We start from the raw sequence: 26,304 nt of genomic DNA, 5'->3' as shown, positions 1-26,304 counted from the left end.
TCACAGAAAGAACAATCGTTATCTGTGGAATAACTAGCAGCGAAAAATAAAACATAAAAGGCGCTTCCATCAACGAGCATGTAAAATATAAATTGATACTTGGAAAACGGAATCATCAAGTAGAATACGAAACGTTGATACAAACATCAGACCACACACACACACACACACACTTTGGAACGAGTGATCACGTACTTACATTCATAACTACAACGCATAAAGCACGACATGCTGACATTGCCATTGGTAATGCTGACATTGCCTTGAGCAAGAACAAAATGATAAAAAGAGGACCGGCTGAGTGGAAACAATCAGAAGCTAGGTAGCACATTGATTTCCCATTTCCTCTACCATCTACTTGGTGTGATATGTATGAATTTAGAAAAGGAGAGATATGTAGGCATTGAAGAGGGAAATAACAGATAACATTCATTCTGACAAAACCAAAGGTTTCATACAAATGAACTCGCCCTTAATAAGAAACCAAAGAGGAACCAGATAGGAGATCTCTTATTAGGGGATGTTGCTTTCTTCTTTTGGCCTCTCACTTGGAATACAGTCTGCCCCAACACTTTTTCGATGGTGGCAATGGTCTTTGGATCAACTGAATTTCCAGAGTAATCACGGACATAAAATGTCTTGATGGCTTTTCCTTCTCTTGTAGCCACTTCTGCCCTTGTGACTGTCAGGCTGTGCTCACGAAAGATGCGAGTGACTTCAGATAATAACCCAACCCTATCACTTGTACATAGCTCCAGCTTCACGCCCTGCAAACCATGTAATCGCATTTTCAAACATGTGCCATGCTATCTGTGTCTGTCAAAACATTCAGCATCCTCATTTATGGAGAAGTAATGACAGAAACCAAAAAGAAAATTCAATAACACTCAACCTCAACATGCTCTCCTACAAGAACCACCCAACATATTTCATGGGTTTATGAATCTAAGCTAGAGTGGATCACATCATTATCAAAACCAGAGTTTAAACAAATAGTTTAACCAACGACACTTCACTCGCCGCAGAAAATGGTGTAAGGCTTCATGCATACATATACATATGCATGTAATTATAGCAAACTCATACATATCTCATGTATATATCAACATATACATATAGACTAACTCCTCTATTATAGAACCTGTATACCTGTTTAATTATGAATCATATTATTGCTAGGTGAACACGAGAATAAAAGCAATGATGATTACATAAATATGCTATTGGGATAGATTGGACTCACCACTGCAATCCTTATATCAGCAGAACAAAGCATATCATGATTATTTATAGTATTAAAACATGCATAATAGCGGAAAATGAGAGCAACAAACATAAGGGTGAAAAACAAATCTACAAGAGACTCCTTATTTGGAAGAATTCTTAACATATTAGTTGGTGGTACCTCAGACACCCTCCGCTGTATGGCTGCTTCAAGACACTGAACTAGTCGCTCTTTTTCAGTGCTAGAATTGACTGAGGAGCCATCTATCTTCCGGATATAGAACTCCTTCAGGAAAGAACGAAAGAAAGAAAGAAAGAAAAAGGTTTTCCCCATGATCAGGAACATTGATCTATGCACTAAAGGAAGCAGAGATAAGTACTTAAAAAGGGTAATGCATGTATATGTAGAAATACCTGGTAAGCTTCTGGCTCCTCTGCACCAACATTCGCATGGAAAACCACATATTGCATATCTGTCAAAGCACAAACTGTGTCAAACAGCAGTTTTGGCCTATCTCTACATCGAATAGTGACCACAGAATAGTCCTTGTCATTGCAATCTAGAATAGTTACTTTAGGTCTTGGACCTTCCTCTGCAAGATCCTGATCAGGATTCTCAAAATCCCGATCGTCAAACATCAGTTGGTGAAGCCTTCTCTCTCTATGCGTAACATCCACAGAGACGACTGTCTTGGCTCCTCGTGAAATATTGTTCCCTTCGAGCAATTTATGAAGGCGCTCCTTTATTTTTAAAATTCTTGCAGTGTCTGTAATAGCTAAACCAGTATCCACATCAGTGACATGCATCACAGCTGCAACTCTGGCGTTGTGAGTCCATATCTCTGCATCAACTACATTGCACTTTAGCTCAGCAAGCACCGCGCTCACTTCAGATAGCAAACCTTGTCTATCGGTCCCAGTTAACTCAATCACCGTGTGGTCTGTTGAAGGACCAACTCCTACACATCTCCTCTTTGACGGGATATAGTAGGAATCTGCCCCTAAGGACTGTGGATATCAACTGAGCTTATTTAGATGGATATTTGCATAAGAAAGAAATTAAAAACAAAAGTACAAATGGCAGGTATAATTTACCTTACGGATGTTTTCCAGCGTATCAACGGTAGCTTCATCATTTAGCTTCTTCCCATCTTGATCAGTCACATTGAAAACTGTCAATTAGAAAGAGAATTTGTTTGCAATTACTTATTTTCAACTGGCAGGATATATATATGAACTAAGTATCAGTACACAATTCTAGACAATACCATCCATGAACCATCCTCCATCTGAGGTTACATAAGCTTTAGTTATGACGAGTTTGAGATCTATAAGCACCTGAATGGCCTCCAGGAGGATCCCTCTTTTATTTCCACTGTCAATCTATAAATTGAATGAACTAAGAGAAGGCAAACTCAATTTCCTAGTTCATATGAAAGAGGAACAAATCGTATTCAAGGTTTTCAACATATAGGAAATCGAAAAGGAACAAAAGCGAGAACAAGCTCACCGTAACTATTGTTGCACTGGGAGAAGCTTCATTGTCGATCACAACCCTAGGAGGAAAGGAAGATTTAAAGAAATATCAAAAAGGAAATGAAGTAAATACAAATGTTTGGGTATGATCTTGGATAGAAGAATACATACCTAGGCGGATTCATGTTCTTTATAAGCTTTTGATATTCATCGTCGCTGTCAGTTAAATCCGCATCTGAATAAGCAGCTGATGATGGGATGAAGAAAGAGGACCCTTCAATAAATGAATCAATTTTACGAGAAATATCTAAGAAATCATACCAAACTTGAATAGGAAGAGGGTGTGCAACGTTGAACTGGATATCTAATCAGTGCAAGAGTTTTTCTAAAGTATCAATAGAACAAAGTAAGTGATCATGGGAAACACAAATACCATTCGACCCAGTGAAGTAAATAGAAGAAACTCACCTAATAGAACATATGAGAAACAAAGGAGTCATCTTGAGCACAAACAGAGAAACCCAACTCCCATAATCAATTAAACCAACAGGAAAAATTCAAACAAAAAAAAAAGATGGAAGAAACCGTAGAAAAGATGGCATACCCATCAGGATTTAGTAGGAGTCGACACGAGAGCGTCTCCTCCTCCTATCACATAAACTACTACTATAAGTCTACAAGAGAGGAGAGCTCTCTCGCTACTTCCACTTCCACTCGTCGTCGGAGACGAGAACGAAACGAAACGAAACGAAACCTGAGACTCTCCTCTTCTCGTCTCTTTCCTCGTCTCTCGGGGATCTATATATAAAACAAGTGGAGGTGAGAGGTGTGTTGGCCCACATAACTCAACGACGTGGAATTATTTGATATTATAAATTTACAACTACTTTCTTATATAGAGACTATAATTGAGTAACTACATTTTATTTATCTGCCTTTTTTTTTATAATAAGAGGAGCTTATCCAACCAATCTTAATCAAGGGTATGTATATCCATATCCAGATCAAATATATATATACTCAGAGATAGGACAATTATAGAGCAAAATAATCAACCTAACAGTCCGTTAAGAACCTTACCAAGTTGTTACTATAACATCAAGAATCGTGATGTCTTATTGGTCCCAGTTAACACCGATTAATTCCTATTTTGTGGCCAGAGGTGTCACCGATCATATCATCGACCCGGAAAGGGACTTTCAAGTTGAGTAGAATCAAGTTTAGATCCTTAACTATAGCCTTCTATCATTCGAGCTAGGTGAGAGAGTGGTATATATATCCTAGTTCCCGAGTATATACGATATTTTATTATTATTATTATTATTATTATTATTATTATTATTATATATCTATATATGCCTTCAAGGTTACGTATTTCCCAAGAATATATATATCCATGCGTAAGTACTCTAATGGCTGGGTCGATCTCTATAATTATTATTGTGATAGTATCTCAAATGTAAGTAAACAAAGTTAATTAGTGGAATCACGTACCAAGCTAGCTACTGTCCAATAAGTGCAAGTTAATTTGCACCTACGTACGTACTTTAAATACAACCATTGGCTGAGATGCTATGCCTCAACCTACAGCAGTACAGTGCTGTCTAGGTATATGTATATGTTTGGCTCAGCTGTCGTTCTTTAGCAGGTGATGGACTACTTTGTTAATTGATGTAAGAGATAGAAGTTGAGCTACTATTGCTTGCCAATTATTTTATTTATATATATATATATATATATATATATATATATATATATATATATATATAATGAATGGACTATTTCACATTGATTTCTACACCCTATATATTGATCAGACAAATTAAACTTAACTGAGCAACCTATGACCTACCTATTCTCCCTCATGCTGCAATTGTAATAGTTTGATTTCATAAAATGAAAATTGATTATTTAAAATAAGTGTTACCGTCAGCGTTATATTAATATTTCACAATCTTTTGTACTCTTCTAGCTGGGAACTGGTCGTAGAGGAACAACATATTGTAACAATTAAAATGCATATCTGCATGGGACCAAGGTATAGATATATATCAATGAATTATGAAGCACTAGTGTTTGAGTCTTGAGGCAGTGGATATGAACCGTTCATGAATTCATGCGAGCGGTGTGAAAGGAGTTCTCTCCTTGTGGATTCCTCTTTGTAGTTTATTAATTGACCGTGGACATTACGATAATGACCGTGGATAAATAATACCGCTTAGTAGGTTCACGGGGGTCACGATGATGTGACAAGTAAAGGCTTTATAAATACATTAGATTCACTAAGTGATAAAAAGTTTAATTATCGAGCACTTCAAGGTGGTGGAATCTTTTAAGAATCTTTCTTAATCAAGAAAAAAAAAAAATCCTTCCAATAGCAAGGGGATCTGACATGGATACATGTCAGCCTGGGCAATTACCCGACAAGAGCCCAAATTTTAGAATTTTTTTTTAATTAAAGGTAATATAATATGGCAACATGCTTGCTTCGACCAAATAAAGTGCTTATAAATACCAAGCCTATGAACTAATTTCCTTGCACATTACATAAGCCGCCGTTGTATAATTAATATATCTGTTGAACAAATCTTGAAGCTAACTGCATGATAAGTTTTTTTTTTTAATATTTTTTTTTGTCAGCTACTGAAGGAATTTTGGGGTACTTGGCAGCATCTAATTGGCTTTGGCTGTCAGATGACATACGCAGTAGTCAAAATTAAAGTCGAAAAAATAAAAATAACAAATCAGAATGCAGGAAATTCCTGCAGTTGGGGCTGTTGGTCGTTTGTCTTATACTAGAGCACCACTAGGCAATTAATTAAGATGCATTATTGGGGCTTTAAGTCAGATTAGTCATCCAAATGATTGCAAGGTGCTAGTGACGTCCAAGTAATATACAGGCTAATGTCACCTTAAAGCTCTTACATATGTAAACTATAAAAGAGAGGTATCCCTTAATCTGGACTGCATGGAAACGTCATGGCCCAACTCCTGTAGATCTTCAGTTAAAATTAAGCCCAATTCAATGTGAGGCCATTTGGCATTTGCAAAGCCGACTGAACCTCGATTTGGAAAAACTTTTCCGATACTACTCCGAAGATGATGTACCTTATCCACAAAATTCATCGTCAGAATTCGACAAACTTAGGATCAATTATCAACCTATATATCCAGGAAATTTATTTCCAATATGACTGCAATTAGTGATAAGACAATCAGTTAGTAGGTATCAATTTGTATTCACAAGGATATATAAGAGGTACAACAACTAAAGCACAAGCACAGTTCACAAGGATATATCCCTCAATATTAATTGCTGCAATTAATATTACAACACCACACATGCATGCATATATAAATACTACTTATTAGTACGTACGTTATTAGCTAGTATATATTTACGCAGTTGGATATGAAGCCTGCATGGCAAACCCACAAAGCCCTTCCTTAGCCTTCACGTCCCTCTCCATCCTTATATACCCTTTCTCACCCCATGCAGATCCCCATGAGTTCTTCACCAGCCAATACTTTGTCCCGCCACTCGCCGTGCCGTAGCCGACCGCGGTCACTCCGTGATCGAGATCGGTCCCGCAATTCCCGGTGAAGATGCCGCCGGCATACAACTGGAAGGCGTAGCCACTTGCTTCGATGGCGACCGACACCGGCTGGTTGCTTACGGCCTTCAGAAGGGCGGCTTCGTTGTTCGCCGGCACGTCCTCGTATCCTTTGATGGTGGCGGCGAGGGAAGATGACTTCTTGCACGTGCCGCCCGTGCCTTTGTATGGGTAGCTAGATTCGGTGGTGAGGCCGCCTTTTTTTATGATAAAGTCAAAGGCGTCGTCCATGAGACCCCCGTCGCAGCCTTGGTCAACCCCGTTGACGTCACAGTCGACAAGCTCTTGCTCTGAGAGGGAGACCAGCTTACCGGTGCTGAGCTTCGTGACTCCTTCCATTGCAGCTACTGCGGAGAATGCCCAACAGCATCCTGTTAACACTTAAATTAATCCAGGTCATAAATTATATATATATATATATAGAGAGAGAGAGAGAGAGAGAGAGAGAGAGAGAGAGACAGAGACAGAGACAGAGAGCTTTTAATTTATACAGTTAAGAGTATAAATTACGCAATGCATGCTCAGGGTTGATGCATGGGTGCTTTTAAAGCGATTAATTAATTTGCTCAGTTTGACCCTTGTGAAGAAGAAGAAGAGGTACCACCTACTTACTCATCACGCAGTTATTAATACTCGGGCACTCAGTGGCTTCCAAAACTCTTTTCACACCTAAGCTCTCCAGCCAAAATGGGAATATATATCTATGCAGACCTCTTTTTTTTTTTTCTTTTTTTTTTATTTTATTTTCCATGCCAAACATTGGGCCGGGCTTTGATTTCATAGCCACTCCTTTTACGATATCCCTTTAGGCCTTTGGCCAGCAGAAGAATATATTGAATGAGGATTATCTTTCCAAAAGACACCAATTTAGGTTCCCTAATTGCAATTGGAATGCGAATTCTATCAAGGAGAAGTTAGGAGTAGGTGAATGGGCACCGTGCTGTCAGTTGAAGGTCCTCCTCATGAAGCGGCAATTTTGTGGCCCACCCAATCCCATCCCCTGAAATATCTTTCTGTTTAGTTGCCGTTTTCCAAATGATTGACCAAACTAGCCTTATTTTCATTTTTATTTACTAAAATAAATTGCCACTCAAATTTATTAATAAAAGGAATTTTTTACTGTAGCAATACCTAAATAAAACGTCGGAATGTTTAGGGTAAGAATCTATTTAAGTTAGTATTTTTAATTGCATAAATTAAAAATAGTTATTTTAGTAGCGTTTTATCCTATGGCTATAGTATAATAAATTCATATTAGTAATAAATTTGAAAAATAATTAAATATTTAGAAGAGAACTAGTCCGGTCAAAAACTCGCCGTTTTCCATTTTTTTTGTTGGTTATGTCGGCAGCACTTCCAGAAAGAATATATATATATATATATAATATAATCGAAATTGAGAGATAAAGAGGAAAGGTGGACAAGTGATATATCGTAACGGATTCCAGACTGAGATCGCTGTCACATCATCATCTTCCTCTTTGTAAATTAAGAGGACGAATTCGTTCTGTTAGCAAGTCAGAATCGCTGCGACTTTATTGCTCAAATTTGTGCCTGCGCTTCTCCAAGGTATAATTCTCGTTTTCTCGATCGACTTCTTTTAATAGATCCGTTTACCGAGATTCCGATCTTTGTCCTCTGTTTCGTTCCTGCAAGCTTTGCGTGTTTGCGATCCCTCTCTCTTATTCGAGACCCATTTCATGGTATCCGTGCTAACCTACAATTATTCTCCTGTTATTATTACACATGGATTGTTGTTAGATCTTTCGATCCTCGCTTCAAGGTTGAGAATATGTTGATCGGATCTTTAACAAGTAGTCTTTCCTTTTCCCTGTCCATTTGGTTAAATAAATGAGCTTTTGGTTGTATTACGAAAAAGTTCGCCGTCCGGTCTGTATTAAGTTTGATATCATGAATTCGTTTGTGCTGGTCCTTTTAATCACCTCTTCTTCTTTCTGATTTCCGACCCATTCATTCCTTGTTTAAGATTAGAAATTTAGAATGCTGGCATCTCCATCTACAATGATAGATTGGTTCTCTTCATTAAGTTACTCTGCTCTACTTTCAGAAGTCAACAATCCGTCTTCTTTTCTAATTTGTCTAGCTTCATTTGCCTTCTAAATTAGTTTTTATGTATTTGTGTACTACCTTCAAGTTTTTCCTTCTCTTCTGTACCGAGCAGTAATCAGTAAATAAACAACCTTTTTGGAAGCATTTGGAATGATATGATGAAGTGTCGTAGATTCATTAGAATATGATCACTGTTTTTTAATTGGGAAGCATTGAAAATAAGGAAAGCTAAGAATTTGGTTCAACTCCCACCAAGATGGAACAAAAAGAGCATATGTGCTATCTAGGACAGACATTTGTCCTATTAGTCTCACTTAGGCAATCTATCTCCAGATACAAGAGCTATATGAATTCTGGAAGCAAGAATCAATGGCATGGGGAATGTTATTTATGTAATTAAAGGCTTAGTTAATTGCAAATATAAGAATAATCTTAACGCAGTTGTCAGATTGATGTATTTACTTGCATATTAATGGTCTTAGCACATATATCACATCTCATCATACTTTTATCTATTTAGATCTGTTTTGATTCTCTAGGTGATAGAACGAGACCACAATCACTACGGAGTTAGCTAATGGCTTACGACTCCAATCAGCAGCCCTTGCTCTCGGGCTTATTAGATCCTCCCAATCAACCAAAGAAGACTCCAGCACCGAAGAACAGAAGATTCCGTCGTTCTAGGAGTTCCCCTTCTACAGAGGTCCTACGTAAATCGAGTGAAGGTGGTGGCTTATTTCCAGGTCCCAAGCTAATCTTTGGAAAATTCCATCCGAGTTTTAGGCTAATGGCGATATTCCTAGTTGTCTACCTGGCAGTGGGTGTTCTATGTTTTTACGTTGTGAAGGGTCAAATAGCTGGTAATAAAACTGATGGTGTTCTTGATGCTTTGTATTTCTCTATTGTGACGATGACCACGGTTGGCTATGGGGACCTTGTGCCGAACAGTGACACAGCAAAGCTTCTTGCTTGTGCTTTCGTCTTCATTGGCATGGCTATTATCGCTCTCTTCTTGAGTAAAGCAGCTGATTACTTTGTTGAGAAACAAGAAGTATTGCTTTTTAAAGCATTGCATATGAATCTTAAGGGCGGCGAGGCTCATATGTTAAGAGACATTGAAACGAGCAGAATAAGATACAAATTTTATACGACTGCGCTGTTCCTCACCGTGCTCGTTATTGTGGGGACTATGTTTCTTTGGAAGGTTGAGAAATTAAAATTTGTTGATGCCTTCTATTGTGTTTGTGCGACTATCACAACTTTGGGCTACGGTGATAAAAGCTTCTCAAGTGAAGGTGGTCGTGCTTTTGCTGTGTTCTGGATAGTTGCCAGTACGATATGTGTAGCTCAGTTCTTTTTCTACCTTGCTGAGTTGAACACTGAGCATCGGCAGAAATTGCTGGCCAAGTGGGTGCTTACTCGGAGGATGACATACGTGGATATTGAAGCTGCAGATCTGGATGGTGATAACGAAGTGGGGTAAGCTTACTCACTGTAAATTTCTTTACAGAATCTTTATCTCTAATTTGAAAATTTCTCTAGTCTGTGATGTTTAAAGAGTGGTTGGTATCTTTGCCTTTTTCTGTTCTCTCCGTAGTGCTGCTGAGTTCGTCGTATACAAACTCAAAGAGATGGGGAAGATAAGCCAAGAGGATATAGCACACGTGTTGGAGGAATTTGAGGATCTTGATGTTGACCAATCCGGTACGTTGTCAAAAAGTGACCTGTCTCTTGCTCAATCCACCTCATGAGGATGGGAGGACTGCTCATCACCGTCGCTGAACGCTCTACGGAATGATATATCTCATGCAATTCTGCTGTTAATACGTTGTTCGCCCACTGTTTAAGTTCTGAAATTTGCAGTTTTTGTGAATGGAGTTTGAGTTAAATCTTATTATATATGAGCTGTGGCAACAAGGATAGATCTGTTAGCTTCTTCTCCTTTCTCTCTTTACGGTGGTGATATGGAAAATGGAAAGAATCTGAGAAAATATCCCCATCCTTAATCATGTCAAATTTATTTTTGAGTGATTTGCTTGGATAGTGAGGTTTTCTTTTTCCAAATTTTTATGGGGGACAGATGGCCAATACAGAATCTGAGAAGGGAAAGTTGTATGCAGTTTTCACTTTTGATGGTTACTAAATCCCGCGTCAATTAAAAGAAAATTATGGGTCGTTGGAAGTCATTTTCCGTCTAACGTGCTGCTTCTTCTACTGCGAGTGCGACTCTGTGAGAATGTGGCACAGAATAGAGACAGTTTTCTTCTGGGTTAGGATCTATGTAAACAGGCAGCCGGGTTAGGGTACCTGAATAATTAAAAAACAAGGTGGAGAACAAACTGAAGGCTGTGAGCAAGAGAAGAATAATAATATTTATTCAACTTGGCTGCTTATTAATCAGATTAGCAAATAAGGCCAGTTATAAATTGTATCTGTTGAAGAAGCCCTGTAGCAGATTAATTTCACTGCATAAAATGGACCGTGCACAAACATTTCCCGAGTTACAGTCACATGTGCTTTCCATGTTGAATCTTTACAGGGATGTACTCCTTCGACAAAAAAGAAATTGAATACACGGACAGGGCTTCAATCTCAAATTTCACCCCTTTCCGCAACATGATCTCCAACTCCAACCTATCATACAAAAACAGACATCTTATCACATGTAACTTGAAATTACCACCACCAAAAATAAGAGCGTGAAGGTGACACTACAACCACTTATATCAGGAGTTGGCCTATGATGGTATGGAAAATGGATATGTATATCAGATGAGTTTGAATGTAAGAGTTAAAGGCAGTAGTGCAGTACTGCCATACCAAAAGCTCAAAAATAAAATATTATAATGTAAGAGTGACCAAACTCAACCTCCATTGAGGTGCTTCCTTGTGCAAATAGCATCTCGATAGCATAGCTTCCACTTTCCTTTTATCTACAGTATAAACCAGACTTCACTATTTGGCATTATGCATAAGATGTTGTCTTCTGCAAAAATTGAAGTATGCGTGATGAGGCGATCACCTTCAGGGGTCAAGTGAAGACGGCATCGATCTGGAAGGTGGTATTCCTCAAAATCAGAAGGAAAAACTCCAAGCCATTGTATCTCAGGCACACGCATTAACTTTGCATCATAAGCCATTTGCTAAAGAGAAAAGCAAACACACGCAGAAGCAGGATTATGGAGTCCACAACATGGAGTTCTAACAAGAGACAATCTTTTAAAGTAGTATCACAGCATATGAAATTCAACTATGATAACTGGCATCCATATTTGGTACTAAGAAAGCACATCTGCATAACATATCAGCAGTTTCCAGTGTAATGTGTACGCATATGTCAGATGAAGTCATATATGATCTCATGAATTTGATTGAGAAGAGAACCATTAATCCGTTATGGTCAGAAACCTTGTACATAGTTGGAGCAAGCAAAGTCGGCAAATCTAAGCTTATCTGGCCAATATATTATTTTGAAAGAAAAAACAGTAACAAATGCCCAAGTTCTATATTGTGAACTGGGCCATCGATAAATGAAGTACAAGTAATCTAGGAACGTAATAGAAAAAATCATGCATAATCATCTGCAGTTCAATATGAGTAGCATTTCACACATTATTAGGAACCAATATAAATCAGTTATTATACAATAAAACCTCACCATGGAACCAAACCTGTAGGTCGTCAGAATATCGAATCCATAAGGATCAGAATCTACCAAGCAATAGACTGGCAAATGCAGCTGCTCAACAAGATGGTGCAAGAATCTGCCAAGTATGACACACTATAACAAAACAAGCAGTAGAAAGCAAGCTGCTCTATCAATGTATAACTAGAAGAAGCCAAAGATGCACATACCTTCTTGTAGGAACATCTGGGTAGCCTCTTCCCTGAGTTGACAAAGCAATGGACAGTGCTGAAAACCAATTATTAATAATTTTGAATGCTAAGACTAGGTGTTTCTACTCACTGTAATGACAATGCAGCGATTGTTTTCACAAAATTTATCATTTGCTAAACGCTGGAACACTGCAAGAAGAGAACATTTTGCAAGTTCAACTATGGCAAAAATGTGTGACAAAAGTGAGGTGCTTAAAAGAAAGCCTTACCCGACTCCTTTTCCACAACAAGTATGTAATTGGCAACACTCACAACATCTATCAAAATTAACATAAGAGAATTTCAGTCAATCGAAAAAATCTCACTATCCTCATGGAGAATAGTGACTGCAGTCCATATTGAATATGGAAGTACTATAGCCAAAAGTCCATGCATCATTATCAATCATCAAAAAGCAGGTGGAAATGCAAAAAGTGCAGCAGGTCAAAATATGAAATCTGCCCAACTACCTTCCACATCTTCAATGCACACTGGAATGGGATATGCCTGCAAGTTGACCCAATTTTGCAATAAATTCATCAAAAGAATACAACTCTTACTTTCAGATGGATACATGCTTACAGTGTTTGGACTTCTAATGCAACAATTTTTCCTGCCAGCCTCAGCAAACCTTAACCAACCCATCACCAAACTGGGACCAGGGATAATGTATTAGAGGGGGAAAATGAAATGTAAATTCGAAATTTCCAAACTAATATAAACATTAGGAGATATTTTACATCATATATAGTCTTATCCACTAACATGCCTAACCAGGATAAAAAATATTAGGGGATAGAATGCCAAACACTGGGGCTTTAAAGAACTTATCCAAATGTGGAAAAGCAAAATCTCAGCTTACTTGCTTGTGATTTTCTAGAGATATCATTACTTGATTCTAAGGGAAAACTTGATTTCTTTCTAGACTTTACTGATATTAAGGAAAAAAAAACTAGAAGTCACTATAACAAATAATCATTTAAACAAGTCTCTTGCTGTAATATATCCTGACATCCATAATTTGCTAAAGTAAAAAGAACAGTTATAACAGGGTCAAATATTTCAGAATTTCAAGGCACCAGGATCTACCCTTTTCCCACAGGAACCTGCAAGTAGCAGATGGATAGCAGATTAGGCTCAGCTGTAAAGAAACAACAAGCTCATAGTAAAACTCAAGAGAGACAATATTCAACTTTATTTTCGTCATGAAGCAAAATAGATGATGTATTAGGAAAAAAGGAACCGATTTATCTAGATTTTAAAAAACAAGATGTCGCATTAAAGCATCAGATAAAATGACTGGAGCTCATTTGTATGGTATAAATATCTATAATAGTCCAAGTAAGCCCGTCTTGAGGTTCAACCAGACAGAGAAGAAAAAAAAAACAGAAAATCCATATAACCACAAATATCTACTACTACTTCATGATTTGACATACCACATTAAGATGATGGCAGCTGCATTTCAAGAGGATGCATATATCATTGATTGCATGGTCAACAACTGCTTGCTCTGCAGTTAAAGGAAAGGTTATCTTACCAAGTTAAACAATGGTAATTATGGAATTGCTTTACACCCTTTAAACAATATCTTCTTCTTGTAACCTGATTCTCCATAAAAAGAATAAATAGGATTTAAATTTTGACGTAAATGAAGCCACTTTCACATCCAGTTTTCCTCTTATGTGACTATACATTGGATGAAAACGAAGTTCCCAATAGCATCCAATATGAATAAGGGGTGCTTGAGCTCAAGATTTCTGAGCAATGTGGAAACATGCTTACCTGCGAAAACAGCAGGGTGAGTGTAATATATATCTCGTTTTGAACTGTGCTTGTTTTCTTGTAATAGTTGCTGTATTATTACTAGCACCCTGAGTAACACATCTGTATAAAGAACGAAAAAGCTGAAAGATGTTACATGATGATCTTGGTATATTTCTGAAACAAAAAAGGGACAATCAAAATATATCAGTGTCATGAATTTCCTGGAGCCAGCTGAAGGAATCTCAGTTAAACCTGAAAAACAACAAAAAGCTGAACCTACCCAATCGGCGCGCATGTGTTTTTTTCTCGATTGAGATTATCTCTTTGCCATTAGGCAAGTCATAGCTGCAACTACTGCAGACAAACAAAGATAAGGGCAATGTGAGGAAATATAACTATGAAAATGAATAAGTACAACCGAATAATATTTATTCACAAAGATGCACAGAACGGCAGCAAATATAACTAGCTGCAGATAGATCAACAAGTTTTTGACACCATGGAACAAGAACACTTTTCCTTCTGGGCAGTTCACATCACATGAAATGGGCATTCCATAAATTGTGACACACTGACACGGTCGGCACCAGCACAAAAATCAACTGTGACTTGTGACCATACATTTTTAAGTTTTTAACAGGACAATGTTTAGCGGTAAAGATACGAAAAAGTTGTATGTTTGTGCCGATGTAATATTAGTATTATCAAAGATAATTGGTAAAGTAAACAAGATATGAAACGAGCACACTAGGTTAACTAATCTTATGATTTCCAATCAGTTAACTCAGACTACACAAGAACGCCATCACCAAAAGAATCTAACATCGTTTACAATTCCCTGATTGGTAGCATATGGTGGAGAGACAGATGAAATCCTAGTGGCGATGCCAATATAGAATAGGAGAAGAGAGGGAAACCAATTCCCGGAGGGATCGGAGCAGTAGTTGCGGTAGCGATCTAGGGCGATAGAAGGAGAGCGATTGCTTGAGAGATCCTCGAGTAGGGATCGGACGAAACCTGCAGGAGAATTCATTCGAAGCCAAGTGGCGATCAAAAGAAGGAGAGATGAGATTGGCGATTGGGCGTGACCTTTGATCTTGTGGAGGAGATCGGAGGGATTCGAAATCGAGATCCTTCCCGCCATTCTTCTTCTTCTTCTTCTTCTTCACATGGAAGAAGTGGAACAGTGGAAGTGCTCGCTTCAAGCTAGCCCACCTTAATTTATATTGAAATCCAAGGGGCCAAGTGATACTTCAAGTGAGGTATGGGCTCATCTTGACTATAGTTTTCTTTGGACCAGAGTGACGTATTGCCCATTTGTGTCCCGTCCCCCTCCCTCCCTCTCTATATATATGGTGCTAATTCCAAGTCCAAGACCATCATGACATAGGGAGCCCGATCCAAGCCCAAAAACTAAACAAGCCTTACAATTCTTAGGCTCGTTCGAACCTAAAGTAGCAGCGACCTGGCCCAATCAGAGCGGCTCCTTTTTATTATATCTACTAATTAATAGCTTTTTTCGAGCTGTCTAGGAGCTCATTTGCAGTCCATCATGCACTGCACTGTAAGCACACATTCACTCCATTAAAAAGGTAAGGTAAGGTAATGTTTATATATATTTATTGTTTCTCTTGCATTTATCTCCAGCTCTCTCTCTCTCTCTCTCTCTCTCTCTATATATATATATATATTTTTTTTTTTTTAATGTACTTGTGAGCATTTCCAAAATCGAGGATTATAGAATCACGTGAACGCGACCAGGTGGACCAATTGCGGCGTCGAGGGCCTGCAGTTGCAGTCAGCACAATTGGTCAGTAGTCCAGACAGGGAAAGTAAAATTGTAAAAGGAACTAATAAAATGCATCGCCCAGCCAAAATCACAGCGTTATACCTTATTTATGCGTCACAAGAGCCATCACAAATCTCAAATTTTTTTTAAAAAAAAGAGAGGATAATTTACACCATTCAAAATATTTAAAACATATTAATTTATTCCTGGAGAAGACCCACTAAATTGTACAATTCTAATTTCTACCACATTATTATTCACCGGAACCAGAACCAGAACGCACACACTCTATCTTATTGGCGGTCCTCTTATCATCCACTATTACCTCGCCACGTAATGTGGTTCTCTCTCCCCCCCATCTGCTGTACTACGACTTCTGGTGCTCCACTTCCTCTTCCGGTTCCGCCTCCTCACCTCGCCCTCCCCCATCTCCCAAATCGCGAAACGCCTCCGCCGCCCTCCCGGCGACGTAGTGCATGATCTCCTCTCCGGTGGCCACGTCGGTGGACTCCCCTGGCGGCGGCGAGATCCGGAGGAGTAGGGCGACGGCGGCGAGGAAGAAACCTGTGGAGACAAGGAGGGGCCAGAAGAAGGAGACGACCGTGGCCAAGCTTGGACCCACGGCGAGGAGGGAAATGAAGGCGACGGCGACGGCTACGACTGTTAGGATTGGAAGCCTGAGCTCCACCATTAGAGCCAGAAGTCTCTCCTGAACCGCCATAGCGACAGAGGAAGCGAGACTGGCCTGGATGGATCTTTGGCTAAAGGGGGAGAGGAGGGGAAAGGAAAAGGACCGTGGCTTATAAGGTGGGACTTGGGAGGATTTGAGCTTTTGATGGGGAGAGGTGAACTTACACACCACGGAGATTCCTCCTTATTCCTACGGGGTCTTTTGTTAGCTTTCTATTGTCTTTAGAGGGGTTGGGCGAATAAGGTAGAGGTGACTATTCAAATAATAATAATAATAATAAGGTTAGAGGTGTAAGTTGTAAAACTTCTGGGGTTCTTTTTATTCCCGAAATGGCCTTTATGAGTCACCACGGGGAGAGAATTCCTGATCTGGTACTCTTTGGTGATTACTGGACCTTCGTAGGGGCTTTATCGGGTAATTCACATCTTTGACTTGTCGGCCACTTGGATCCGTATCGGCGCGGAGTGAGGACTGAGGAACCGATAGTCTGCAGATTCAGTTGCAGCAAACTTGCTACATCATCAGTATTCGCTTGTTCACGTGCGAGTCCACTCCATGTTAACATATGCTATATTCTGGTCTGGTAGGCGTCGGATCTCTCTCTCTCTGACGCGGACGGCTGTCGTTATCTCTCGTCAGCTTTGTAAACTGTGGATGATGGGTATAAGATTCCATGGATTGCTTTGCTTTCGGTGTTCCTCGTCATCATCCAGACATGGGCGGCGGCTTGATTGCATCGGGTGATGAAGAGATCGAGATAACAAAATAAGATTTTTATTTTTTAGTGGATCTCGATCCCATCCCGTTCTTCTTCGCTTCTTAGTAGACTTCCCTCGCCCTCGTTGGGGGCTCAACAATTTGAGTCCTCGGGGTTGGTCCCTTTACTGTAATTGAAATTTGCATCGTTTGTTTGCTGTCCCTTCAATTTATTTCCCATCATATTGCAAAAACATCTTCTCTTTATAGACTGGAATCATATATAAAACAGCACAAAATCTCCTCTATTTCTACTATTACACTTAACAATGCTCTCCGACTCTCTCTCTAGTGTTGTTCTTCTATCCATAAACATCAAGAACACTTAAGCTAAGAAAAATCAATCCTATATTAGCAAGCAGTAACCTCATCCAAGAGAGACGTTTATACGCCGTGGGATATTGATTGTGTACAGAATTAAGGAAAAGAAAATCTTTCACATTAACTCTGTGCAAATAGAGTAGCAGCTCAAAAACATGAGAAATTTACACCACCTGAGCCTAAGGATAAGAAAAAAGAATTACATATCTGTGAGAAAACAAGTATGACATGAAAAATATTCTAGGAATGCTGTGCCTCAGCAAATAGTGTATAAATCAGAGGAATACTACAGAATATAAAACCACATGGGTTGTAAACATGCGACAGAAGGCAAAATGCATCCATCCTCTCAACCAGATGATGCTTCCTTAACATGATACATGTATGCAAAACTCAAACAAAGCTCTCGGTCACGTTCGTCGCCCCAGCCTCCCCATCCCTTGAAACCTGCCTGATATCCACTCTGCTTCCGAATAATATGCACAGGCCAATCAGATTTGATGTTAGGAATCCTATCGATTTCATCTATGTTGAAACTTGCATTGCTATTATCAACACAGACGGTGCTTAATCCTTGCCCTTGATGCAACCCACACTTGCCAAAATGGGCAGCACTTCTCCTAGGCCCTCTCAGACTGTAAACCGGAGATCCAAATGAAGGATAGACAGTAGCCCACATTGTTATGTCCCAGTTATACTCATCAAAGGAGCAGAACTCCTTAGCTTTTGCATGAATCTTTCTCCAAATAGTCCTGTTAAACGCATAACCTATGTTTCCAACCTTCTCGGCCATCAGGGATGCCCAACCTTCTCCTTTTGAGTTCACATCCGAAGGTGCCAAGTTCACAGCACAACACTCGGGACATTTCCGAGGCTTCAGTTCTGTGAGTAGCTGGATAGTGCGGTATGCATTTGGAAAGATATAATGGTCCTCTTCTATGAACAGAATATGGCCCGCAAATCTCTTCGTCTCCTTCAAGCCATCCCATATAGTATTCATCATCCACCACCAATGGTGCTTCAAAGACACAATCTTTGGAGATCGGTGGTTCCCATACTGATCCTTGTTACCCTTACACTTTTTCTCTAACGGATCATCTTTATCGCGGCAATCTCCTGGCGAAACACCAGGGAAACTATCGGTGAAAAGATGCGGGGAGTAGGGTGCGAAGATCTGTTTAACCTGGCAAAATTTGATACTTCGAATGATCTCATCCATCTCCGAAAAGTACCCATCATGGCTAACTATCAGAAGCGTCTCCCCAATACCTTCCACCTGAGACAGGCTCTTCACTACTACTTGAAGGTATTGAGGTCGGTTGTGAACATACAAAACAATCGTTATATGATCCTTCGCCAGATTAGGAAAACGATCCAAGTTTCGAGGGGGCAATCTGTTCCTCTGCTCCAAAGAGAGAGACACCTCGTTCTGTTTCGGTAACTTGGGTTTAAAGTTGGAGTCCAGAACAACAAATTCAGCCTCCGAAGCAGGGTTTTCTCCTTTCTTATAGGAAGGAGAAATTTGAACTCCGTGAGGAACTACTCTGCTTCTGAGGAAGAAGATTATGACCAACACAGCAGATACTATCACCAGAACAAGAGGACACGCTCGCCGGAACCAAGAGTCCTTCATACGATTTCTCCTATGGAGAGCCATGATGTTATTCTCCAAATAGTTAGGGAAACATCTTAGATCCGCAACTCAAAACCCAAAAGCATGGAAACAACCAACCCCGTGAGTCAAAATCCCATCTTTGCTTCTTCTGACAGCAAAGGTAGGGGGGTGGGGGAGGGAAACTTTCGCCTGACCTACGGATTCGGATAGAGAAATCGAAGGCAAAGGACCAAGAGACCGACCTCGAAACGGATCAGACGAGAGGGAGAACATCAACCAGATCCATGACTCGGGCGGTGGTTTCAAGAGGCCAACCGCCGCCTCCCGTGTTTGGATCGGCGGAGATGGAGGACCTGGGTGGGAAGCCTCTTTGACTTTCAGAGGAAGCAAAGGAAAAGGGAGAGATGCCGCCTTCGAAGCTCCAAAGGACGAGTTGGGGATGCGATCACTCGCCGCGTGAGGTTACCCCAACCGCGTATCTCCAAAATATCCCAACAAGAGGAGAACTGGATTATCTACTTTACTTGTTTGTTACGGGGAATTATTTATTACGCTAGCCAACCAGCAACTTGTTATTGCCAAAAAAATAATATATATATATATATATATATATATATATAAACTTAATATAATAGAATTCTCAAGTAATTTGCATGAAAATAATAATGAAATAATTCTTGATATAATTAGAAACTGAGATCATTTAGGATTCGATAATGTTTACCGTGCAGCATATTGAAGTTTAGTATACAGCGGATATAGCAGGTTATTTGAGTCCAGTCAAGTGCTAAAAGTCTTGGTTGGTTTTAGCTTCAGGATTGGTTTTTTAAAAAAAAAGCGAAGTTCCTCCATCTTATTTGCATTGGGAGATCCAAGCAGATGGCGGGCCTGGACTGGTTCGGGTCTAATTTGATGACCAGGCCGCTTTGGGCCATTTATTTCCATGACATAAGCTGTTAGGCCGATCATTTGAAGGAAGAGAAAGGAAATCTTTTCAACGTCTTTAGAATAAGATGCCTTTTAGAGTGGTCCATGGGCCTCCCTTCACATGGACTTCGGTTCATAAATGATATCCTATATCCAACTAACAGTCTGTAATTATTATTATTTATATAAAAAAACGAACATAGTTACACTAGTGAGCAAGTAGCAGCCTGCCTATGGCTATGGCCTATGAGACATGAAGAGACGTAAAGCCCGCAAAAGGAACCGATGGAATAGAAACGTCACTTAATGCAAGCAACCACCGCATATCTCGTCTGGTGCCACGTCCTAATCACAACAACAACAACAAACGAGTGAAAGAAGAAAATGGACACCAGCCATGGTTCTATTCCCACTATCCAATACTAATACCATCGCCCACCACCCAATTAATAAATCCAAATTGAGCTCCCGTTTCGGCCACAGTGGGCTTACCTAAGTTGCTCACCCTTCAGACTAAATATTCAATAATGTTTTAGCATCTAGAGGGCCATATTTATGCAGCAGAATAGTGACGTTTAGTATACCGAGAATATTAACAGCTCGATCATTCGACTCGAGTCCGAGTGCTATAATTCTTGGTTTTAGCTTTAGCTTCAGCTAAGCAAGCTCCTCCATCTTATTTGCATTGGTAATGACGAGGGAGGGGCCTGGATTTGTTTGGGTCTTCATGGGCCATGTCTATGACATAAAAGCTCTTAAGACTTCCTCATTAGAATGAAATACCTTTTTAGGGTGGCCCATGGGCTAAAGCTCCTCTGGTAAATAATAAAATGCCACATAACCTTTTATTCTTCTGGGCCCATATCCTAGAATAAAAATGATAAGACGAACAAAAGTACACTATGAGAGAGGAGGAGGAGACGTAACCCTAAAGCCCCCAATGGGAATAGAAACAGCACTTATTGCAACCCGACCACCATATATGATATATCTTGGCTGGTGCCCCGTCCCAATCATGCCAGATAAAGGAGGAAAAAAGAAAAGAAAAAAAAAGAAAAAGACTCCAGTCATGGTCCACCTAACTAATACAAATCCAAATCCAGCTCTTCTAATGACATAATAATTCTTTATCAAGAAACAAAAAAAATTAAATGATAACTAATCTCCAACAAATTTATTTTCTTACGAAAAAAAGAAAATTTGGATAGCAAATCACATATATATATATATATATATATATTATAGTTTTTTATTACCCAGAAACAACCATTAATCAATAGCTTGTGGTCATCTTGCTCATAGAGGGAAAATGAGAGATTATAAGAGTAATGTGACACTGGTAGGTAGGTGAAAAGTAATTTACATGATAGTGCATGGGTATTGTGGGTCTTCTTCGCAGACAATCTTGTAGCCAACCCCGTCACAATACGGACGATAATACGGCGCAGGAGGTGGTGGCGGTGGCGGTGGCGGTGCTGGTGGTTCGTAGGACTTTCCACATGTGCAGCAACGGCATCCTCCATGTCCACGGTGGTCGTAGCATGGGCATGGGCACGGAAGCCAGCAGCAGACCGGCAACATCATAGGCGCTGGTGGTGGGGGCTCCGGCTTGGGTGGCGGTGCGGGCTTGGGTGGCGGTGGTGGATCGGGCTTGGGTGGCGGTGCGGGCTTGGGTGGCGGTGGTGGATCTGGCTTGGGTGGCGGTGGTGGATCGGGTTTAGGTGGCGGTGGTGGATCGGGTTTAGGTGGCGGTGGTGGAGGCCCGGTGGGTTTGGGAGGTGGCTTGATTTGGATGTCTTTGATGACCTTGCAATTGCAGTCCTTGCACCGCAGCTTCTTGATGAGGCACTCCGGATTAAATGGCCCGGAGACGATCACCACGTTGTTCTTCTCGTCGTACACGATCTCCTTGATGTTCCAGCGGTCTCAATTTAATTAATTTTTAACAATTTCACGGATGACAATAAAAGAAAAAGGAAAAAAAATTAAAATAATAATCAGTACTTTGTTATATATATATATATATATATATATATATATATAAAGACAAATAAAAACTTAATTGAGTGTTGTTGTAGATTAGTTACCCTGGAGCTGGCAGAGGATTTTTTTGATCTTTTTGTAGCAGCGGCAGCATTGGAGGTCTACTTTAATGATCAATGTCGATATCTGCAGGTATTCAATAATTACTTAATTACAATAAGCTTTGGTCGTTAATTGGTAGGAATACCACGCTCGCTACCTCCACGAATCACACTAAATTAACGCTCAAAATTTATTTTCCGCGGAAAGTGACCCGATCAAAAGAAATAAAAATTTGAGCAGCTTTTTCAGATGATGTTAGGAAAATATAAAAATAATGAAGGCTAGCTCAGGAAATCAGAGAGTAACGCTAACGCCATTATTTTCTTTCAAAATTTCCCCGTGCTTTAGGTTAAAAAAAGAAAGAAAAAAAAAAGGAGAGGAAGAGGACCTTCTCTGCCATTGCTTGCTTGCTTGAATGAATGGCTTGAAACCAAGTAGAGGATCGAGTTATTAGTGGAGGTAGAGGACGAAGAGAGGGGAGAGAGAGAGAGACGAAAGAGATAAGTGAAAGAAGAGAGGGGAGAGTAGGAAAGAGGCGAGGATGTCTACATCGTCTTATAACCACCTTCATGATAAATTTTCTTTGTTTTAAATAACTTATTGAAGGAAAAAAAAAACCCCCAAAAAAAATTAAAATATTGCGGACGATATCCATGACGACACGTGTTCGGAACTGTTAAATGTGGGTTGGCTACCAATACCATCACTCGTTTTATTCGTGAATTAATATGCCTCTCCACCAAATTGGATGCGATATGCTAACAAAAGAAAGAACACAAAGCAGAGCTAATTATTGTCAAGTACTACAGTACAAGCCTAGCTAATTAAAAACTTTGGAGGCATAAGCCCATCCACCGACTAATTACTAGCTCAAAATCAAGCAAATTAATTGTTTATTAATTAGTTAATTACTGTACTCTGTTTTATTATATCATTTTTATTCCTATAAGATTTGTTCACGCGAATTTTATGCTTTGGGAAGGGTCTCTTTTTTTAATATTCTGCAGATGTCATGTAAAGTGGTTACCGTAGTACGGGTAGAGCCATTAAAGAGATATTGGAACGCACAATCGCTTATTTAATTCTCAGGAATTAACCATACAATCAGGATTAGATTAATTAAGATGCAAGTAATTATATAATCCACGACATAAACACACAAACACAACACACACACACACACACACACACATATATATAGATAGATAAAAGTATAGGTAGGTAAAAAGTGAATTACATGATACTGCATTGTGGGTCTTCGCGGCAGACTATGGTGTAGTCGCACCACGGAGGAGGACGACTACAGTGTATAGGTGGTGGTGGTGGACAACACACTATAGGAGGAGGAGGAGGAGGAGGAGGAGGAGGAGGTGGTGGTGGTGGTGGTGGTGGGGGGGGGGGGTCGCAGGACTTGCCACACGTGCAGCAACGGCATCCTTCATGTCCATGACGGTCATAGAATGGGCATGGGCATGGAAGCCAGCAGCAGACCGGCCACACCGGTGATGGACACGGTTTAGAAGGAGGCGGGGGTTTGGGTTTTTCTGGTGGTGGTGGTGGTTTTGGGCATGGAGAACAAGGATGGGGACACGGCCGCGGAGGGGGAGGGCATGCCCATGGGTATGGGCATGGAGGTGGACATGGAGGAGGACATGGAGGAGGACATGGAGGTGGACATGGAGGTGGACATGGAGGTACTTCCGGTTTTGGTTTTGGTTTCGGTTCCGGAGGAGGCGGTTTGATCTGGATTTCTTTGATGCAGCAGCAGGCCTTGCACCAGAGCTTCCTAATGAGCTCCTGGGGATTGAACGGACCGGAAACAGTCACCACTTTATTCTTCTCGTTGTAGGCGACCTCTTCGATGTTCCAGCGTTCTCAAATTAATTAATCATTTGGATTAACCGACCAAAAAAAAGAGGCAAATTAGATACAAGAAGATATATTATATAAATATATGTGTATTATTATTTTTATTTAAAAAAAAATTAATGTTGTAGATTGTTATTGTTTTAGGTAAGTAGGTAGGTAGATGCATGTGTTACCTTGGAGCTGGCCGATGACTTTTTTGATCTTTTTGTTGCAGTGGGTGCATTGGCTGTCTAACGTTATGATCAATGTGGCCGTCTTCGTCTACAAAAGATTCATTCGCTCGTTAATTCCTACTCAATAATTCATCACTTACGAGATTATTCAAAGATATTGCTCACAATACCATCCATAGCATGCCCCAAGATAAATATCTTAACGAACAAGTAAAAAAATAAAAATTTGCTTTCGATTCCTGCAAACCAATGTTTCCCGTAACTGCGAAGTCTGCCTGCCATGCATCTGTGACTGCTGTGGCTGCATGAATGTCTCAAGTACCACTTTTTCTAACCAACTATTTTGCTTAAATAGTAATTATAATATATAATATATTACACTGGAATTATTTTTCATGTCTCATGTATTACACTTTTATTTCTGCAGCTTAGGATATCTTATTTATTGATAGCATTCACAAGGAAAAAGATTTAACACCATTCAGATTCAGTTGACGTTTTGGATCGAATAAATAATAATAATAACAAAAGTAGATAACCTTAACTATAAAATAAGGCTCAAGTAGGAAGGCAATTGGGGAATATATAGCATCTGAGATCATTGAATGAAAAGGAACCAATACATACGTCGGTCTACCACTTTAACATATAAATTTAAAAGACAAACTAAAAGAGCAAGGTCATGACATTAATTAAGGAGATGAGCATGAAGAAAACCCTTTTATTTTATTTTATTTTCCTATTCTTCATCCGTTTTTCTTTCTTTTAAAAAGAAGAGAGGATAAGAATTGACTACCTTCTCTGCCATTTAGTTGAATAGGCTTGAACCAAGCACGCACACGCACAAAGAGAGATAGGAGAGAAGAAGATAAGAAATAAGTGTGAGGAGAAAGTTGTGTGCGAAGGATGCAATTCGACCTCATATCATCTTATAAGCCTGGTGATGATAATTACTTGACTGAGATATGCACATAAAAAGCAACACAAACGTTACGGATAATTAAATTTCATTACGACTCATCTTTCGAGGCGTCAAATTACGTAATACGTACTATGTCAGCGAATTATGGACGTCAACCAAATTGGATGTGATATGCTAAGAAAGAACACACGAAGGGAGCTAATTCTTGTCGACTATAGTACAAGCTCAAGCCTTGGAGCTATTCACCTATCCACCCACTAATATGCTTCCATCTCCTCCACAAACCCAATGTTACATAAAAATACTTATTGAATTGTTGTATTATAGAATCCATCAATATGAGAACAAAACCAGGCAACTGGTTGATTAATTAATTTGCTCGTTGTACATACGAGTTAGTAGATTGTCGACCACGTGGAGATCGAATTCCCTAAGCATTATTCATTGCAACGTACATTTTTAAAGACTCGTTATATTTACTCATCCGTTGACCTATCTTAGACTCATGAGCCACTTCAATTATATGGTGTCTCTTTCCATTTTAATATATATTACAATAGAGCACTAACTAGTATGTACCTAGTTGTAGGACGAGTAGTGCAGAGCGATCATGAGTGATTGGACGCACGAATCATCTATGAGAGGGATGACACAATTAATTATTTGCTAAATAAGTAATTAAATTAATCCTCTCCACCTTCCATTGAGGAAAGCTTCCTATTTCTTTTAAACGAAAAGTAGTTGCACGGACGCTTGTTAACGAAGTTTCCTTATCTCTTTAATTAGGCTTTTGCCACTGCCTTTAATCCCTGGCCGCCTCCTTCTTTGTATTTTATACTACTAGAAACTGTTTAGCATGCGGAAAAGCTTGTCCACAAAGTAATTAGACATCACCATCTTAATTTTGTCCCTAGCTTTGGTAGGCCAACGTAACATGATGGGCGACGTCATGGATTATTACAAAAAAAATAATTAAAAGAAGAAGAAGAAGAAGAAGAAGAAGGAGAAGAGTTTCGATGTGGGAATTAAAAGTTATATAGGATATGCTACCGATGGATGGATGGATCCTGGAGATATAGCTAGGCTAGCTTCCTCTTTTAATTGTCACTACACATCTTTGAACTTTGGG

General features: G+C 39.6%; 7 protein-coding genes across 27 annotated transcripts; 1 reads left to right on the top strand and 6 right to left on the bottom strand.

Annotated features, from left to right (window-relative positions):
- Positions 1-92: 92 nt before the first annotated feature.
- Positions 93-3,476, bottom strand: LOC140795883 (ACT domain-containing protein ACR4). Of its 10 annotated transcripts, none has more exons than XM_073148661.1 (10): positions 3,305-3,476; positions 3,169-3,200; positions 3,022-3,085; positions 2,872-2,947; positions 2,735-2,780; positions 2,493-2,607; positions 2,320-2,396; positions 1,639-2,232; positions 1,406-1,510; positions 93-767 (listed from the first exon to the last, which is right to left on the bottom strand). In XM_073148661.1, the coding sequence occupies exons 4-10, from the start codon at positions 2,883-2,885 to the stop codon at positions 453-455; spliced, it is 1,266 nt and encodes a 421-aa protein (XP_073004762.1). In that variant the 5' UTR covers positions 2,886-2,947; positions 3,022-3,085; positions 3,169-3,200; positions 3,305-3,476; the 3' UTR covers positions 93-452. The 10 variants fall into 10 exon arrangements, with proteins under 10 accessions (XP_073004762.1, XP_073004769.1, XP_073004766.1 ...); XM_073148668.1 differs by having other exon boundaries at positions 2,493-2,623; positions 2,872-2,916; XM_073148665.1 differs by having other exon boundaries at positions 2,872-2,916; positions 3,305-3,473.
- Positions 3,477-6,098: 2,622 nt separating this feature from the next.
- On the bottom strand, positions 6,099-6,930 carry LOC140796420 (senescence-specific cysteine protease SAG39-like). Its single transcript, XM_073149458.1, has 2 exons — positions 6,927-6,930; positions 6,099-6,685 (listed from the first exon to the last, which is right to left on the bottom strand). Exons 1-2 carry the CDS (start codon positions 6,928-6,930, stop codon positions 6,099-6,101), a joined length of 591 nt encoding a protein of 196 aa, XP_073005559.1.
- A 782-nt stretch (positions 6,931-7,712) lies between these two features.
- On the top strand, positions 7,713-10,301 carry LOC140795887 (two pore potassium channel a). Of its 4 annotated transcripts, none has more exons than XM_073148678.1 (3): positions 7,713-7,883; positions 8,924-9,863; positions 9,982-10,301. In XM_073148678.1, the coding sequence occupies exons 2-3, from the start codon at positions 8,962-8,964 to the stop codon at positions 10,133-10,135; spliced, it is 1,056 nt and encodes a 351-aa protein (XP_073004779.1). In that variant the 5' UTR covers positions 7,713-7,883; positions 8,924-8,961; the 3' UTR covers positions 10,136-10,301. The 4 variants fall into 4 exon arrangements, with proteins under 4 accessions (XP_073004779.1, XP_073004781.1, XP_073004780.1 ...); XM_073148680.1 differs by having other exon boundaries at positions 7,746-7,883; positions 8,905-9,863; XM_073148679.1 differs by lacking the exon at positions 7,713-7,883 and adding an exon at positions 7,892-8,017.
- A 432-nt stretch (positions 10,302-10,733) lies between these two features.
- On the bottom strand, positions 10,734-15,301 carry LOC140795886 (meiotic recombination protein SPO11-1). Of its 9 annotated transcripts, none has more exons than XM_073148672.1 (15): positions 15,117-15,301; positions 14,945-15,044; positions 14,308-14,381; positions 14,046-14,201; positions 13,700-13,773; positions 13,350-13,366; positions 12,843-12,912; positions 12,731-12,767; positions 12,491-12,538; positions 12,352-12,410; positions 12,240-12,271; positions 12,043-12,148; positions 11,407-11,527; positions 11,254-11,317; positions 10,734-11,018 (listed from the first exon to the last, which is right to left on the bottom strand). In XM_073148672.1, exons 1-15 carry the CDS (start codon positions 15,169-15,171, stop codon positions 10,892-10,894), a joined length of 1,140 nt encoding a protein of 379 aa, XP_073004773.1. In that variant the 5' UTR covers positions 15,172-15,301; the 3' UTR covers positions 10,734-10,891. The 9 variants fall into 9 exon arrangements, 7 of the variants coding, with proteins under 7 accessions (XP_073004773.1, XP_073004774.1, XP_073004771.1 ...); XM_073148673.1 differs by having other exon boundaries at positions 14,046-14,147; XM_073148670.1 differs by having other exon boundaries at positions 14,945-15,301.
- A 697-nt stretch (positions 15,302-15,998) lies between these two features.
- LOC140795888 (uncharacterized) lies at positions 15,999-16,767 on the bottom strand. Its single transcript, XM_073148682.1, has one exon. The coding sequence runs from the start codon at positions 16,535-16,537 to the stop codon at positions 16,184-16,186; it is 354 nt and encodes a 117-aa protein (XP_073004783.1). The 5' UTR covers positions 16,538-16,767; the 3' UTR covers positions 15,999-16,183.
- A 1,055-nt stretch (positions 16,768-17,822) lies between these two features.
- Positions 17,823-19,686, bottom strand: LOC140795885 (alpha-1,6-mannosyl-glycoprotein 2-beta-N-acetylglucosaminyltransferase). Its single transcript, XM_073148669.1, has one exon. It carries the CDS (start codon positions 19,239-19,241, stop codon positions 17,934-17,936), a length of 1,308 nt encoding a protein of 435 aa, XP_073004770.1. The 5' UTR covers positions 19,242-19,686; the 3' UTR covers positions 17,823-17,933.
- Positions 19,687-21,395: 1,709 nt separating this feature from the next.
- Positions 21,396-22,808, bottom strand: LOC140796469 (uncharacterized). The gene is made up of 3 exons (XM_073149513.1): positions 22,600-22,808; positions 22,214-22,295; positions 21,396-22,051 (listed from the first exon to the last, which is right to left on the bottom strand). Exons 1-3 carry the CDS (start codon positions 22,780-22,782, stop codon positions 21,486-21,488), a joined length of 831 nt encoding a protein of 276 aa, XP_073005614.1. The 5' UTR covers positions 22,783-22,808; the 3' UTR covers positions 21,396-21,485.
- Positions 22,809-26,304: the final 3,496 nt, after the last annotated feature.

Source organism: Typha latifolia, chromosome 10 (assembly GCF_019914945.1).
Source record: "Typha latifolia isolate L0001 chromosome 10, TyphaL0001v2, whole genome shotgun sequence".
Taxonomy (NCBI): domain Eukaryota; kingdom Viridiplantae; phylum Streptophyta; class Magnoliopsida; order Poales; family Typhaceae; genus Typha; species Typha latifolia.
Note: the sequence above shows the minus strand (reverse complement) of the source record. Positions and strands in the feature narration are given on the sequence as shown.